General features: G+C 36.4%; 1 protein-coding gene across 1 annotated transcript; it reads right to left on the bottom strand.

The window, feature by feature from the left end:
• Positions 1-14,626: 14,626 nt before the first annotated feature.
• On the bottom strand, positions 14,627-16,699 carry foxc1a (forkhead box C1a). The gene has a single exon (XM_028472274.1). It carries the CDS (start codon positions 16,495-16,497, stop codon positions 15,085-15,087), a length of 1,413 nt encoding a protein of 470 aa, XP_028328075.1. The 5' UTR covers positions 16,498-16,699; the 3' UTR covers positions 14,627-15,084.
• Between the last annotated feature and the right edge of the window lie 2,252 nt (positions 16,700-18,951).

Genomic DNA, 18,951 nt, shown 5'->3' with positions numbered 1-18,951 from the left:
GGTTCCTCACATCATTTTGTCAACACCCTGTGCTCCATTACATAAGAGTGATAAGACCCAGGACCGCGCTAAAAGCAAAGGATGGAAAAGCTACGGCTGAGGCACCTCCTTCTGTGCTCAGGCATTTCCTTCTGGGATATCCCCCTACTATGACCTTTGATGGTTAAGGGAGAAAATGTGGAGAGGAAAAAGTGAATGTAAGACTGGCAGGATCCATTAGGACACGTCCTCCTCGAGGCTGGAAGCGTGTAAGCTACAATGACCTCTAATGTGTTTGAGTGACAAGCAGTCAGTGCTGGATCAGCCAGAGAGGGAATGACTGGAAAATGGCCCTTTCTCTATTGTTTTCCCTAGCGCTCCCTGCCATGCTTCACTGGGGGCAGGTGCTTTTGGGTGTCAAAATAGGAAGACCCACGGACAGGCTTGGCTGCCATCCATGCTTGTCTGAAATGCTCTAAACTTACCGTATCACAAAAGAAAGACAAAAATTAGAAGTAGGTCAATCACGAAGGGAAAAGGCAGACCAACCTTTGGACTGTAATGAGAATGCTTTGATCGCTACAAAAAACTAACATTTTCCCTTTAGCCAAACAATATCATATTTTTAATCCATCATTTCAAGTGTTTTGAATCAGGAAATAGACAATGAATATCAACAAACAGGTCAGATTCCAAATGACGACCTAAGGAATGAGCCGAGTTGTTATCAATGCTTGAGTGATTATTTTCCTGTCAGGATGTTATGAGCGTCTCCTGGCACGGTGGTCAGGAATAAATGGTGTCACTTCTGCAGAGCTGATGTCATAGCACAGCCTGAAGGAGCGCCTTCCGCTCACAATGAGTGAGCTGAAGGATCCGCTGTCTGTGTCCTGTCTGTGTCAAATAACCTCTGTGTGTGTGTGTGTGTGTGTGTGTGTGTGTGTGCATGCATCTTAGGAATGCCACTAGATTATTTACTAGAACTCTACATTTTTACATCACAACAACATTGGCTACACATAATTTACCATCATGTACCACTTGCATGTGTAACGCGAAAGTAGTGTGTGTTTACGCAAGTGTTGAAATATGGTTCCAGCATTATAATATATGCTGTGGCATTGCATTAACAAGCTTTGTTTGTGTTCTTATTGAAACATGGCTTTACTTTGAATTTTGGAGAATTGTGTTTAAGCTATGGCTGGAATGCATGCATTGCACGCATGCAAGGAAGATGGCAATCAAAATGAATTATAATTTAGGATTATAATCTAAATGTGTAAAATACAAATTATGTTTCTGCAGTAAAATCAATGTTGAGAAACCCGAGCATTGACCTTCGCTATTGCTAATGTAACAGCTGGATGCTAAATGATCCTCAATGTAAAAACATCTGACTTATTTTTTGTTTCAACCTTTGTAACCTTACTTTGACGCTTTACAGCTTTGGATTCAAATGAACGTTATTCAACAGATAGAGGAAAATCGGAGGCGTTCCAGATGCGCGAAGAAATTGACATTTCTTTTTTTTTTAGTTCTTTCTCTTGTTTTCCACTTCACATAATCTCTTCTGTCAGTAAGAGTGCGATTGCAGGCTGACTAAGTTTTCCTGATGCCAGGGCGACCATTGTTCTCCACTCTGACGGCAGCAGCACAGCTCCCGTTGATGGACAACAGCCCTGATTTGCTTGTGCTTCCTGTTCAGACACAGCACCGCTTCTTCTCTCACCTTATGTTGCATGGCACAATGCTTTGAGATGGAAAAAAGAAAACGAGCCAGGAGAATATATTAGTCTTCAAAAACTAAAACCATTAAATGCAGGGAGGTTTTTTCTTGATTTTTTTTTCTGCTTTATGACGTGTAAAGGTTCATTGCAGAGTTGAAAGATAAAATACTACTTTCAGTACAATTTGGCGTCCTCGTACTTTGGCATGATGTGATACAAGATTGCAACTGCTGATAAGATAAGAATGACGCCTGCAGGTTGCTGGTGGAGAAGCAGAAACGCCCTATCTGACAGGATTTTGAAAAGCAAGAGTATCAAGAATAATAGTAACTTATGGAGTAAAACATAAAAAAGCATGGAGTAAATTTGGGGATGTTTGGCCAGAAGCAATAAATAATATTTTAGCCCTTTGAATAAAAAAGTGCCTTAAAGTGCAGGGTGTAAATGGTTTTGGTACGAAACATAAATCCTATTATCATATATTTATACCATCCAATGGTAGAAACATATAAATTAGATTAATCACAAAAAAAATCATCTGACCTAAATTTACAAAGCATATGACGTGCAAAGATGCCCATATAATTATTTTAATAAGATTATAGAGAACTAACTGAATAAGTGAAGATTTTTGTTTTTTGTTTAGGCTTTTATAAGTCATTGGGTTCGAACTTACAACCTTCTAAAAGGCATCAGATCTAACTCAGCTGGTCAACAAGTACCAATATTTCCCTAATAAAATGAAAACATTCAAAGTGACCAAAATTCATAATGATTATATTTCATATTTCATCCAAACCTTTTTTTTTACTTTGCTATAGGTTAGATTTGCATTTCAGTTCCAACATTCCTCTTCCCTCTTTAGCTCATATAGGCTTGTACTGAAATAAATTGTTTTGTTTTGTTTTTTAGTTTGTTTGTTCTTTGATAGCCAAAATGTTATTTTAGTTTAAAGCTTAGACATGTTTCTTCCTATCCATCAGCCAGGACCGGCTCTGGGCATTGGCAAACCAGGCGGTCGCCTGGGGTGCTATCTGTTGGAGGGGCTCAAAAATGTAATTCTCAAAGTAAAATTTGAAAACATTCAATACATAAAAGATACAAATGATCAGTTTCAACCCATGCTTCATATTTACTTGACACTTTTTCTTTAAAATATATAATAAAAAGAACAGAAAAGCTCAATATGACCAATCTATGTGCTTACCAGGTCAGTCCAGAGCCTTTGCACTTCCTGGTCCGGGACCATGGAGGCTTTCTGCTCCTGCTACAACGGGGACCATCCCGCAGTGATTACCATATTACCCAGAGCCGGCCCTGCCATCAGCTATTGTTGGTTAAAAACGCAGATAATAAATCAACATAATTCCTCTTAAAGTCACTACAGATCCAGACGGCTAGCATTAAGCTAGCACTGCAACCTCTGAATCACTGGGTGTGAAATGCTTGACGTGACAATTTTGTCTTGTTTTATTTACTCTAAATTAGAATTTGATTTACCTACAAGGAATGATATATTAGTTAGAGCAGTTGTTTTCAAACTGGGGTCCGCGGAACGCCTGGAATCCTCGAGCTGTAGCTTGGGGGTTTGTAAAATATTATTATTATTTTTTTTTTTTAACTAATATTCATAACAAAAGTGTTTAATTACATATGGGAACAAATGTACTAATAAAACAAACATACTTTACATGTACAGTATATGAAGACAAGACATTTGATACACTGCCATATTACCGTAAAGTGCAATGGTCTCAATGGCCATAAAATCATGCTAAACAACACTTCAATTTTTTTTGTAATATATGTGGAAATTTGTTTATTATATATATATATATATATATATATATATATATATATATATATATATATATATATATATATATAGTTAATTTCTACTACACAGATCTTAAATAATTGAGTTGCAACGTTCAAAGAGTAGATCATTCTAATGGTATTTAGAGTTACAAATGGCAGTAAATTATGTTTAATTGACGTGAGGCTTATGAGGGGGTGCTTTAAAAACCTACTCCCCTGTAAGGGGTCCCTGGATCCAAAAAGTTTGAGAACCCTTGAGTTAGAGAGAGAAATTCAGTAATGTTGATAGTGCTCAGTTGTAGATACTCCCACTGTTTTTTTTTTTTTTAGGTTCCCATTTACACAAGAGCTATCATGTCATAGAAAAATATGCAATTTTCAAAATCTATGACAGATGCTCCCCTGCAGATTCATCATTGGGCCTTTTTTTATCTTTCCTGTCTGTGTGCCTTTATGCATCATAAAGTGTAAGTTATAATAAACTTGAACAGAGGAAATGTGCTGACAGAGCAGATACCTTGTAAAAGTCATAAAACGTTCAATTCAACTGTATTGTCAAAGTCAGCAATATTCTTCATTGTCATTCAGCTTCCCGTGCGTCTGCTTTTCTTCACAGATTCACTCTTTCATCTACACAGCGTACACAAGTACTTGAATCACTCTCCCTAGCTCACTGAATGCCAGAAAGCCACCAACAGAAGCTCAGTCCATGACATTTAAAAGGGGACCAACTTACCAGACTCTTGACCTTACTGTCAAGCAGTTGTCAGGCCCCATATGTTTGGCCTCTCGTACGGTGCGTGGACGCTAATTGTTGAGAAAGTGCATGGGCAGCTGAGTCGGTGTGTTTCTGAAGGGTTAAATCAAATGTGTTACCACTGCATTGCAGACTGATGGCTGCATGCTGCTTGACAGCCAATGAAACACGCTAACATGAAGTAAACGTCCGAACGGCCAGAAGCTGGAGCCCCAAATCTGAAGGAGGTGCTGAGCCAGGTGGCTGTACGGAGCGGTTCATTTTAGTCAACTGCTGGCCACTTCACTTCTAAATGCAGAGCTTTCAAAGTTTCCCCATATGGTATGCCCTATGCAATCCTCCAGCCTGTTATGAGAATGAAGTAAACAAAACATTAGGTGATCATAAATCTCTGGCCATTGACATGCCTGGAGCTGAGATTATACAAACGGAGCAGAATGGTGGAGAACAGGAACGCCAACCAGACGTCCTGCAGCCTTCAGTTCCCTCTCCCCTCTTCAGTCCCAATGTGTAAGATCATTATTCAAATTGCAGCTCAATTAAGATAAGTCTAAATGACTTTCTCTGTCTCCCTCTTTGATGTGCAGGGGATTTTTCTTCTTTCTACGATAGAAAAACAGGCACTTGAAAAGGAACAGAGTGGAGACAATCCCTTTGAACGGCCTTGGAATTTTTCTGTTTGATTAGAAATGTAAAGGATTTTTTTTTATTTTTTTTTATCAGCTAGACAAAGCTACATTTTAAAATGCGAGTGCTACATGTTATTAGCTTGGCTGCAAACAATATCAAAACCATCTGGTAGGACTGTGAGTATGTGTATGTTTTACTTTCCCTGAACTCTTCATTCTAGTTTCTGGAGGCCGTGAGTGCTTTAACATGACTATTTATGCTGATGAAGAGTAAGTCAGTGGTTCCCAACATTTTTTTGGGTCGTGACCTCATTTTAATATCAATAATTTCTGGCAACCCCAAAGATTTTTTTCTAGAATTAGTTTTTGATCATGTTTGTCAGGATTAGTGAAAAGTTGCACCAGCTGAGATATTTTACTGCTTTTTGTTTGGACTATTTATATTTGAGACAGTGAAACTATAATATCACTACATTTATGTATAGTTATGTTCATTATAGGTCTTAGGCTTTTTTTTGAAGCACTTTGAGATTTCTTTAATGTAAAGTGCAATACAAATAAAATCTATTATTATTATTATTATTATTATTATTATTATTATTATTATTATTATTATTATTATTATTATTATTATTATTATTATTATTATTCCTGTATGTATATACACTATACATATGTAGGTGTTTGTGTACACGTACTGTATGTATATATGTTTGTACTTGTATAACCAGGTGCATATGCGTGTATATAGATATATGTAAAACTCTGTACATAACCTTTTGCCCTTCTAAAACACTTATAACCTACGTTTTGCACAAGACAAGTTCATTTTGTGTTCATTCTATGTCACACTTTCTTTGGCATGCCAATAAATCTGTGTTGACTTAAATTGAATTTAATTGAATTTAATTCATTTGAAAGTATAAAATACAGTTGTTTAAGATTGTGTGTTGTTTTATTTTGAAGAAAAAATACTATATTAAAAGTTAAAAATAAATAAATAAAATAAAAAATCTGTAATTATTATTATTATTTTTTTTTTTTTTTTATCAATTATTAGACATTTCAAGCAACCCCATTTCAATTCCAGACGACCCCACATGGGATCACGACCCCGAGCTAGAAAAACACTGGGTTAAGTGGAGAAGTTGTTCAAACTGGGGTACAAGGACCCCTGGAAGCCTGCAATGTTGGGGCCTTCTGCAGGATAATTTAAAGAAATCAATAGAAAGGTGCACCATTTATCAGTGTATTGATGCAAAATTCTGTTGAAAAAGCTTAAATGTTTTCTTAGAAGTTAAAAGTACAGTTGGAATTTGCCAGTGTCATTAAAAGCTTGTTTTACCTTGTAATAAAATTAGTTAATTTCTATAAAACAGACCTAAATTTGTTTATCTAAAAACTAGTCACTCTGTAGGACATCAATAAGTACAAATTGTAGGTAACATGTTAAAATAACTGAAGAGACAGAGTGTGGTATGGTTGAAGATCTATAGCATAAGATAAATTAAATATACATACATGTTTTTAAAGGCTAATTGAAAAAAAAACAATTAGGTCAGTGCCATAGCTGATGTATGATGTATTTTAACTAATCCAAGCCCATGCCCGTTGCATCCATTGTTCATTTTTTGTTCTCTTTTGTCCTAAGGTTCACGTATTTGCCTGACTTCTCACTGTAAACACGAGGGCAGAAACATCAGAGGCCCGTGGACTGGGGATGTTTATATGAGCAGAGAGCCTGGAGATGGAACAGAGATATGAGTGCTGATCTGTGAAAGGAACCACCGCTGTATCGCTGCTGCTCGCCATCACACACAAACACCATCTGGCTGCCCTGCACCACACAGAGGAGACCTCACACCTGCACACTTTTCAATTTCAACTTTTATGGCTATTGATATTTGATAATGAATAAATCACTCTAGACATGAGCTTCTTATGTTAGACGTGTAGCTTTCTTCTTTTTCCATGATGCTAAATGACTCAAGAAGAGATGAAAGAGGGTCATTAGGGCTAAAGATGAGAATACATGTAAAATATAATTGAACAAGATTGTAGAATACACCCCCTTATTCTCCCCAAATCCCTGAAAATAACAAACTAATTCATAATTTTTAATATTTTACACTTTAATATCCACTGGATTGTTTATATTTTTCAGTAGCATGTCTGTTAGAGACTGTAATAAAATGTGGTTGCAGAATAAACAGTGAATTGCTCAAAGGACTGTTGGGAGGAAGGGTTTTCCCCTCGGATGTCAGAGGGCAGTTAGTTCATCCACTGCTAATGTTTACCATATACACTACTTTCTGAATCCAAGCAAAGGCTTCTGATGTTGAGTGAGTTATACATGCCAATAGCATTGTGTATTACAGTACTTGAATAATGTTTTATGGAATGGTCACATGTAGCTGTTACTGGGCTCAGCATTTTTTCTTTCGTCGTTCCTGTTTTTCTTTCGCCCTGATTTTTTGTCGCTCACCGTTATTTGCAGATCTCCACCTCTGTGCGCTACTTGTGGTTAAATGTGTTTGTTTTCATCAGGTAAATATCTGCTTCCTGCTTTTACAGTTGAACAACTAATCACAACAATGGAGAGACAGAGAATAACCTGCATGAGTGGAAAACTGCTGCTTGAGGGGAACATATAGCAGTGGTTCCCCCTTTCTCTTATTTCTGAATCTAAGTACCCCCTTTGTCCGACTACAACATTAGAGCATTTTAATCAAGATCATTTCTATCATCTGTTTGTGTGTTTTTGGTGTCATTTTGTGTATTTTGTTGTTGTTTGTCTGTCCTTTTCATTATTCACTATATTTTTCTCTTATTTTGTGTGTTTTTGTTGTCATTGTTTGTGTGTTGTTGGTATTATTTACATTATTTTCTCTCAGTGTGTGTGTGTTTGGTTGTTTCTTATGTTGTTTTGTATTTTTCTCTTTTGTGTGTATTCTGTAATGATCTTGTGTAATTTTCTCTCATTTCCTATATATGTGTGTCTTTGTTGTCGTTCTGTGTGTTGCTGCTAATAATAAGTATTTTTTTTGTCTTTCTTAGAGTGTGCTTTTGGGGTCATTACGTGTATTTTGTTGTTTTTATTGTTCAGTATATTCTTATCTTATTGTGTGTGTTTTTTTTGTGGTTTTGTGAATTGCTGGTAATATTTAGTATGATTATCATTTTTCACTAAAAAATAAACAATTATAAAACCTCAAATTTTTAATGATTTAATTTGCTAACTTTCCTCTTTCTCTCTCTCTCTCTCTCTCTCTCTCTCTCTCTCTCTCTCTCTCTCTCTCTCTCTCTCTCTCTACCCCCTGTAGTGCCATTGCGTACCCCTAGGTACGATTTGAGAAACCCTGACATATAGGATAGTTACAAAACTGGGGAAAAAAAACTTTCTAAACATACTCTATGTATTTTTCCCACATAAGCTAATGTAAGCAAACACAATTATAATATATTTGGATAGATTAACATGACAGTGCAATAACTCTCAATTTCAAATTAAAGTCCTTTTCTGCTGACACATGTTTAAAAATGAATGAGTTTTGCTCATTTCTTTCATCTCGTATTTTATCTGCACGAGTCTTTTTTAAAGAATGAATCTTCAATATCAAGTTAATGTAGTTCTGTGTCTAAATGCATATTAACCAATTGTTAGCATGGCCTTGATCTGATCATGCAATTTCATGCCATGGGTATATAGTCAGAGTGAGGCAAGAGCAGATGGATTTAGACTTCATGGAAAATTAAACAACTAGAACCAAACATGCATGTTTTTATTATCTTAATGTGGCATGGAGGAGCTCATTACATCAGCTCCTATAGGAATTTACTGATTGTAAATCTGGTGAAATTTTATAGGTCCTTTAAAACACACACACGCACACACATGCACACACACGCACACACACGCACACACACACACATGCACACACACACACACACACACACACACACACACACACACACACACACACACACACACACACACACACACACACACACACTCCATTTTCTATTTAAAGAAAAAGCTCTGCAGCCCAATGCATCACTGTCTGTCTCTTCCTCCGACACTCCCAGTTCTCTCTTTAGTGGACATTGTAACAAACTCAGGGCCATCAGAGGTCAATACCAGCACTGTCCCAACAGACAGGAAGAAAAATGCAAAGCAGAAAAAAAGATATATTTCTATTGTCTGTAAAAAAAAAAAAATAAATAAATAAATAAAAAAGGCCAAGTATTGCATAAAAATGCCTTTTGTTTTTATGTTTCTGTCAAGACATTTTTTTCCAGTATTATTTTTTTTTACATTAGATTCACAAAGATAATTATTGAACTTTTTGTCGCATTCCATCCAGCTCTGTTTCAAAACTGTTATTTACTGCTCTATAAAGAGTTACTTTTCTGGACTAAGTAACAGTTCAGTTCAGGTTCTAAATACATTTATAATAAAATGAGAATTATTGAGAGTAGAATAATAATCTGATGATATAAGAATAAATCCTATACACATGTGCATATTTATTTCCCCAATGGATTAAGAACACTATACAAACATTTTCATTTATTTTTTAATGCATTTGTGGATTTTATGAGCTGAATGAATGCTTAAAAAAAGACCCATTTAGATTTTAATTACACCATTTTATTATAATTACAGCATGACTCCTCTTCAAAAAATATTAATAAATAAATACATTTTCAAACCTTGAAAAAAAATGAATGTGTTTAATATTTGAATTCATACAGGGGTTTGATTGTCATTTTAATGTTTTAATGCTTGTTCGTTTTTTGGTGTTTTTGTTGTTGTTTTTAACGGAGCTGCTAACCCTAACCCGTCGGTGTTTCCATAGCTGGCCGTCTAACACCATAAATGAGATGAGACCTACAGAAGACAGACAACTGCTACTGTTGCTAGGGAGCAGGAGCAGAGCCAGCTTTGAAGTGGCCCTCTTTAATGTCTGATGACACAAAACACTGAGTTCAAGTATGAGCTCTGCTCCTGCCATCGACCCTCTGCTCACTCTCAATACATGACGGGAAAAGGTCATTCTTGTCTGCCTTGTGTCGTTTTTATGCACGCCATAAAATATGTGAAGAGAAAGAAAGAGCTGTTAATATGTGACATGTTTACTGAATTATTCTTCCATTGCACTGAAATAACCCTGATTTTCTCTTCCTACAGGAAATGCATAATTATGTTTAAATATCAAAGAAAGTACAAGTTTTGCATATTTTTGTTTTTTTGACAGCTTCAAACGTATTATATAAAGTTGTGAATTAAGAAGAATATTGCGTCACATTCTGAACCACTTAAACCCAGAGGTTATGTAACTAAGTACAAATACTTCGTTATTGTACTTAAGTAGTTTTTTTCTGGTATCTGAACTTTTTCTGATTTGTTTGTTTTTTTTTTTCCTTACTTTTTTTATAACAAATATTTGTACTTTCTACTCCTTACATTTTAAAAATGAATTCGTTACTTTTAAGACCTTCAAAGATGACGTCACAACGTAAAAAGTCACATTTTCAAGTTTTTGAAAATGTTAAACTCAGGGTTTTATTGAGTTTTTGCTCTGTTTTTTTCTTAACACATTTTATTTACACATCTTATTTATTATTAGTGCTAAATTCTCCAGGTGTTCAAAGGAAACAGATTGAACTTGTTTCTATGTACCAGTATTCTACATGTGCTTAAAAAAATGGAATTGATGGAATTTGATGGTTTAAAAACCCCTGTATTATTATTGAAAGAACACTTTTTTTTAACTTTTTTTTTAAAAAAAACCCAAGTACATTTAGTAGCATGTATTTTTTAATCGTGTAAAGTAAGAGAGCAACTTCAATACTTTTACCAAAGTCATTTTCTATTAAAATATCTATACTTTTACTTTATATACTTTTGCCACTGCTGCTTAAACCAGAGGTTCCCAACCTTTTTCGGGTCATCACCCGATTTTGATGTCATAAATGCAGTCTGACGACCACAGAGACCTATATATATATATATATATATATATATATATATATATATATATATATATATATATATATATATATATATATATATATATATATAGCCAGGATTAGATTAGGGTTAGATTATTTTTATGCTGTATTTTATTTGAACTAGCGTTATATTTGAGTGTAAGATACAGGTATTTTATATTTTGTGTGATGTGTAATTGTAAAATAATATATAAAAAATTAAGAATATAATTTTAATCTTTTTTTTTTTTTTTACTGATTAGACATTTCATGCGACCCCATTTGGGGTCCCGATCCTAAGCTTGAAAAACCCTGACCTAAACCAAATCGCCCTTTCACTGATAGACCTATACATAAAATGATAAGTAAAAGAATATTTGGGGTTTATAATGACAATAGCAATGTTAATAATGAAACTTTCCAAATATAATATAACATGTTTTACGCTATATTATGCGTGTCATTCTGCATAAGTGGGACATTCAGCGCCTGCTGCGTAAAATGCGCTATAATTAGAAACCACAGTTCTTATTTAAAAAAAAAAAAAAAAAAAAAAACGGGTTTTGTGCCGTTTGAAAGCTACTCTGTTCATTTCTGGGATTTTATTTTTTTTTCTCGCCATGGCCGTTGGGTTATTCACAGGTCGGCCTGGAATCCACAGAGCCCCATTATTACCTACACAACCCTGTGGGGTCTGCATATTTCCGATATGCAGATTTGGACCTGATTATTAAAACCAGAAGCTTTAGTTTACATTTCGGCTCAATGGAAACCATCATTTGTCTTTTTAAAGACGACACACTCGCGCGCGCACGATGAGAGGACGCGTGTTATTCCTCCTTCACAAAAAGAAAGAAAGAGACAAGTGTTATAGACCTCCAACCTTTCACTGTTTGGCCACAGCAGCTAATTAGAAACACCTGGTGGAGCTGAAACACACGGCCTTTACACGCAGAGCCGCGGCCATTCTATAGCTATACAGGTGCACACACACACACACACACACACACACACACACACACACACACACACACACACACACACACACACACACACACACACACACACACACACCATATGATAGTCAATGACTGACAAACGTTCCTACAATTATTTAATATTTGCATTATAAACTCTATTTTGAGTCAGAACGGATTGTAACACTCGTTGTTCACTTTGTTTATTATTTTAATTTCAAATGTAGGGTTTCAGGTTCAATAATAATAATAATAATAATAATAATAATAATAATAATAATAATAATAATAATAATAATTAAAAAGTTATATTTCAAAAGTGTTTTTTATTAAAACTTCAACTTAATTTGATGTTGGTATATTTACCTGTAATTCAGACCTACAAATGCAAAGCGTAACTCTTTAATTGAGCCATTTCATTACGTTAGAAATCTCTTTATCTCTGATCTTTATGAAACACTAAAGAAAACGTTTCCCCGATGAGTTTAACTTATACAACAGCAACGTTTGATGCATTATTTTTATCTTTTTTTATTATTATTATTTATTTATTTTTTAATCATTTCAGAAGTATTTTGCTTTGAACTAAATAATTAATTAGGTATCAAACATTGTGTCTTTAATCTAGTTAAATGTAATGTTTATTTTAATTGTTGCTTTGTGACCTTTGGTGAGGGAAATATGTCTTTAAGTTAATGAAACGGAACATTTCATTGAGAAGTTTCAAACTAAAACAGTCAAGTGTCCGCGGCTTTAATGAGCTTTAACCCTGAGCAGCATCTGACGGGGCCGGGTTGGTTGTATTTAAAAATAAAAAATTTAAATTAAAAAAATAAATAAATAAAAACAAGTATTACCATACCATTACCGTTATATATATTTCTGTTGGATCAAATAAACACAACTGTTCAGAATATAAAATTGAATCTGTACCAGGACGAGTGCAGGTCCTGGAAAAAGCACAGGCCGCGCATGCGCCGCAGACCTCAGATTGAAAATCCCCACTGTCATCGTCCTGTGTCTCTGTGATTGTGCTACGTCCTGTTATATTGTTGATGGCGCTGTGTCGGCCCACATCCTCCACACTGACCCCCGCCTCTCCCTCTGCCTTTTCCGTCCCATGAAAAACGATTCCAACGCTCTGATTGAATTTTATTCCTTCCTGACCTGGTCCTTTCTGTGAGAGCGCCATCAATCTTTGGCCTAACACGGCCTTTGTTTATTAGGGCCACACTTGAGAAAGGATCTGATGACTTTTATGCTCTGACAGTGGCTCTGTATAAGGATGGTGCACGACACTGCATTTTCAGGTGCAACTATGGGCCTGTAGATGTAATAGTATGCATTAAGAATTAAGAAATATAATATTATAATGGATTACTAATAGGCTATATCAAATACGACAGTGCAAATCCAAGTTTTGTGTTGCAGTATTTTCATACTAAGTTTTCAGTTGAAAAACACATTTTGTTCCCCAAATTTAATCTTAAAATACACTATTTAAAAAAAAAAAATTAAATAATGATAACTGCTTTTGACATTTTTTTCTTTTTTTTTTTTTTTTTTTTCCCCCTTTGTGTTATATTAGAAATATGTAAATATTTCTAATATATAATATATAAATGTTCTATCACTGTATTTTAATGAATTAATCATTGTTAAAATTACTGCACAGGAAATAATGATAATAATAATAATAATAATTATTATTATTATTATTATTATTATTATTATTATTATTATTATTATTATTATTACAAGCTGCAGAAATTATTAAGATTGCGTAAGATATTGTAAGATTGCGTAGCATAAATATGGTAGCCTACTATTTGCATTGATATGAAACGATGTGAAATGGCCTGAATGGCTGTAAAGACAAAATATATTTTAGTTAAAAGATCACACAACATGTTGGTGTATTACAAATATAGGCGATATGTGTGTGTGTGTGTGTGTGTGTGTGTGTGTGTGTGTGTGTGTGTGTGTGTGTGTGTGTGTGTGTGTGTGTGTGTGTGTGTGTGTGTGTGTGTGTGTGTTATGGAAAAGCAGCAACAGCAATGGAATGAATAATATATATGAAGAAATTGTGTATATTATAGAAATAAATACAGTATACTTGGAAATAAAACTGTTTAAAAAAAAAAATACAAAAAGCTGGTAATACCATCTGATTATTTCTCATTTAAATATTCTACTGAAGTGTCATTGCAAAAAAATTATTTTACTTAATTTCAAAATCAACAACGTGGCATGAGTTTGTTTGATTTAAAAAGTACTGTGTCTGGTAGGGAGAATTTAGACATCAAAACTGAAGTGACAGCAAGACAATCTTTGGTATGTGTGGTATGATATTCAGTCAGCTTTGGTATGCGTCAATAAATACACAACATGGTCCAAAACAACGTAATGCTGCTGATTCTGAGCTCTGCAGATATAGTTTCCTTTTATAAAGAAGAACAACAGCGTGTTACGGTAAATATAAGATATACGGTGGAAAATGTTCCTGGATAATGTAAAATTCAGCAGAAAACGCAGGCACATTTGTAATTTCAAAAAATAAAAAAATAGTCGTAAACCAAAGTCAGAGTAGGCCCTTTGGAATCCATTTAAATAAAAACAAAAGATAGATTATTTGAAATGTGTACGTTGTGCGACCAAAGCCTGCAGAGTAAAATAAATCCAGCCTGTAACCCAGTTTGTAAGAAAAATAAAAATAGAATAAAAAAATAAAAAACGAGGCATTAATTTTAACTCAAATAAAATGACAATTTATTTAACAAACAAAATCCTTCAGAAAACTCAAGAAATGAAATAGTACGGCGATAATACACGTTCCTTTGTCTTCCTTTATAATGGAACAAGTTTTTTGGACATTGAAGGCAATTCAATTCAATTCAGAAACACTGTTTTGGTGTTTGGTCCATAATATCTGGCTACATATCTTTAAAAAATAAATTACTATGCAATGTACACGTCCATGAAAAGAAACACAACTTTTACACATTAAAGAACACAAATAGCAACAAAAAAAAGAGAGAGAGAGAGACTTACGTGTTATTTGCAGTAACACTGATGTTTAGAAAATCTAATAATGAGTCTTTTGGTTATCTGTCTCATTTGTGTCTATGTGTTGGAAGGGCAGGTTTCACTGTCAGAGTTCAGAGTTCAGACACGAGAGGAAAACGCCGAGTCTGTTTTTTTGGTCAGAACTTGCTGCAGTCATACACGAAAGCTCCCGAAGTGCGGTAGATGGATTGGCTCGGTGGGAATGACATCTGACAGCTGTTATTTCCATTCACCGGCGAGTTATTCAAGCCAATTCTTTGGGATTCAAACATCTCTCGGACCGAATGGAAGTTCTGTTGCTGGGCCGGGTAGGACGCGCCCAGGTGGCCCAGGTCTCCGGCCTGGTTGAGGTACCATGAGGTCAGTCTCCCTTGGTGAGGATGATGGCTCTCCTGTCCAGAGTTCAGGTTCCCGTGGGTCAGGGAGGATGAGGTGGTGGTGACGGAGTAATCTGGCAACGTTTCATCCACGGTGGTGCTTGGTCCCAAGTGTCCCGACCCTGCGTAAAGGCTCATGGCTTGCATGTTGCAGTGATAGGTCGCGTTGGAGGTAGTGGAGATGGAGTTCTGGTTACACGGTGAGCTATAGACAGATGTCTGACTGGGAGAGTAGTTTAGGGACAAAGACGGTGTTATACCTGTCCTGGTGGAGGCGCTGAGGCCGGGGGTAAGCTCTGTGGCCCCCTGTGGAGACCCCCGGAGGGAGGTCATGATGTTGTCCACGCTGAAGCCCTGTGAGGAGGCCTGGCCGTGGTGCTGGTGGTGCTCGGTGCTGTCCATGCCGATGGATCTGCTGGAGGGGATGCTGTGGGGGCTCCCGCTGGACATGCTGCTGTCCGGGCTCTCGATTTTAGGCACGGTGTTCAATGACGGTGAGTCGGCCTGCGGTGGTGTGACAGAGCCGTTCTCAGTCTTAATATCCTGGATCCGGACAGGCTGGGAGCCCTGCACCTGGGGCTCCGCGTCCCGGGCCTGCTGCTGCCTCGGCGGCAGCTCCTTCTGCAGCCGGTCCTCCTTCTCCTTCAGCGCGTCCTTCTTCTTAAACCTCCGCCTCCTGCGCAGGAAGCTCCCGTTTTCAAACATATTATAAGAGTCCGGGTCCAAGGACCAGTAGCTGCCTTTACCGGGCTTCTTATCATCACGGGGAACTTTGACAAAACACTCGTTCAGAGACAGATTGTGCCTGATGCTGTTTTGCCAGCCCTGTTTGTTGTCTCGGTAGAATGGGAACCTCTCCATGATGAACTGGTAAATCCCGTTAAGGGTCACCTTTTTGTCGGGTGAGTTTTGGATTGCCATGGTGATGAGAGCGATGTAACTGTAGGGCGGTTTGACCATGTCCTTGGGCTGAGGCTGCGGGGTGTACGGTCCGTACGCGCGGGCCATGCTGGCGGGGTACTGGTCGTGAGCTGCGTGGGAGTACATGTTCATCGGTGCTGGCATCCCGGTGTATCCACCACCGGTTGCGGCCCGGTAGTAGCTCGGGTCGCTACTGATGTACGGCACGACGCCCAATGAGTTGGGACTGGAGACGGAGTAACGAGCCTGCATGACTGGACTTGGTGAAAGTAAAGCTCCAAAATGCACCGATGGAGAGAATCCCCGTTCTCTGCTGTCCACTCACCACTGAGGTGCTGAAAAATAAAATAAAAAAGATGAGGAAGTAAGTCTAAATCTCTGGGCAGGTTACCGGCTTTAAGCTGTCCCCATCTTTGTGTCCACACATTGAAAAAGTTCTGAACTTTGGACATCCGTCAGCACGCACGGCTTTTACGCAGTCAAATTCTTTCCTCCTTTTTGCAGCCCACAGAAGCACCTCCCTCAAAAAGTGCAAGGATCCTCCAATGGGATGTCGAACTGGGAATGCAGGGAGAGCAGCGAGCTGCTGGTCACACTCTGGGGTTTGTAAAAAAAAAAAAAAAAAAAAAAACACCAGAGGAGGTGTCGGTAACACCCAGCCCTCTCTAACCAGGACTAGACGTGACACTGGGAGTACGGGATGATGCAAACACAAGAGACATTATTTACTTATTCTATCAAAATATATCAGAAAACACCAGGTGCACATTTGTGGCAACATGGCATTTTAAAAGCATACAAAATTAATTTATAACAGTGTGTAAAACAAATTAATGGCGCGACGTTAAACAATGATGCAGCTGATCCGATCACAAGTTGTATTATTTAAATGTTTGTTTTCTTGAAAAATGACACCGATGTCAGTGAAACAAATGGCAAGCTTTACGCACACATTTACGCATTTTATTGGTCAAAGGTCTCGACACCAGGAGCAGCAGATGAGAGTGAGATCAAAGCAGAGGGGGCCTCGCACTGCTGCAGTGGAGGCGGTGAAGTGCGATTTCATTACTGTGGAAATTAAAGCCAATTTGGGCCCAGAGCGATCAGAGGTGTGAGTTTATTCAAGGAATGCATCTCAAAGGCTGCACACCAAATGGGACCACACCTCACAGTCGTGGCGTGGAATTACAACTGCCATCAAATTATTGATTATCGTTAATGTTTTTGTTGAAACCAAATAAACTAGTGTTTACAATAAATCTGTCACAATGATAACATATTTATTTTTATTTGATTTCCTATACAGATCTGACTCTTATCTCAAATAAATCCCCGTATATAGAGTCTCCAGTGTATCTAATATTGCAGAGACATAGATTTCACATGAAATGTGCTACAGCTGAAGCTGCAAACTGAATCAGTTTTAAAACTTGAACCAAAGATGGAAAAAGGTTCCCTAAGCCGAGCCCTGAAGGCCTCTGTATCGCACTGTCAAATGCGACCTTGCATGAAATTGTTAATGATCATTGTGAGACAAAGTTACAGTCCCAATATCGCTATAATCCTCAGCAGGTCGTCTTAATTAAATGTCCGTGCAGTGGCCTGGTGTTCCGCCGGTTTCTCCTTACATGGACCCGGGCATGAACTTTTTCCACCGCCCTGGGCTATTTACACAACCCACGATGGGCCTTTGACTTAATACCACGGCCTGCCCACCCAGTCCCCCTTCTTCTATAATGTTTCAAGTATGTGAGGCGGTGAAAAACAGGATTACACATTAGCAGACAAAAAAAAAAAAAAAAAAATCAAGTCAAATAACGAGACCCCACGCCCTCATACAATATAATCATAAAATTAAAATAAAAAAAAAAAAAAGTGAAACGCAAAAAAAAATAAAACACACAAGAAACCCCAAATACCAAGGTTAATTTATATATATATATATATATACTTTTCTATATTTTGTAGTAAATGCTATATTTTTTTCTATATACACACACCAAATACCATAAAATTGAATGATTTAAAAAAGCATTGTATTATGTGTAATCAAATGTATTATTATTAAAATAGTTATCTCATATAAATCAATTACAAATTACAATTACAAAATAAATACATACATAAATATAAATGTCATGAAGGATTTAATAATTAAAATGATAATTAATTTGATTTAATATGATTAATAGTTTAATATAATTTATTATATATATATATTAGAATATTACTCTAAATTAAGTTTTATGCCTGATAACAGAATATCTGCCCTATATACTATACCAGCGTTTCTCAAATGGGGGTACGTGTACCCCTTGGAGTACGCGAAGGCACTACAGGGGTTACCCATTTAATTTAATATATATATATATATATATATATATATATATATATATATATATATATATATATAAATAATTCTTTCAACTGTATTTTAATACTTTCAATTTGTTAAATATAAATCTAGTTAAACTAAAATGTAGTTAAAAAATAAATAAATAAAAAACTGAACTCAAACACGATCAAAATCTAATTCTAGAAAAAAAAAAGTGTTTGGTGAAATTCTTGATATCAAAATGGGGTCACGATCCAAACAATGTTGGAATCCACTGCAATAAATATTGTTTCTTTCCACTTATTTACAAAAATAGATTCTTCAAAAACTGTGTTTCTCTTCATTCATTCCATTATAAATAAGAGAATGGG

The sequence above is a fragment of the Gouania willdenowi genome, chromosome 17 (genome assembly GCF_900634775.1).
Source record: "Gouania willdenowi chromosome 17, fGouWil2.1, whole genome shotgun sequence".
In the NCBI taxonomy this organism is placed as follows: Eukaryota; Metazoa; Chordata; class Actinopteri; order Blenniiformes; family Gobiesocidae; genus Gouania; species Gouania willdenowi.
The sequence above is the reverse complement of the archived record's forward strand: the minus strand, read 5'-3'. Positions and strand labels throughout refer to the sequence as shown.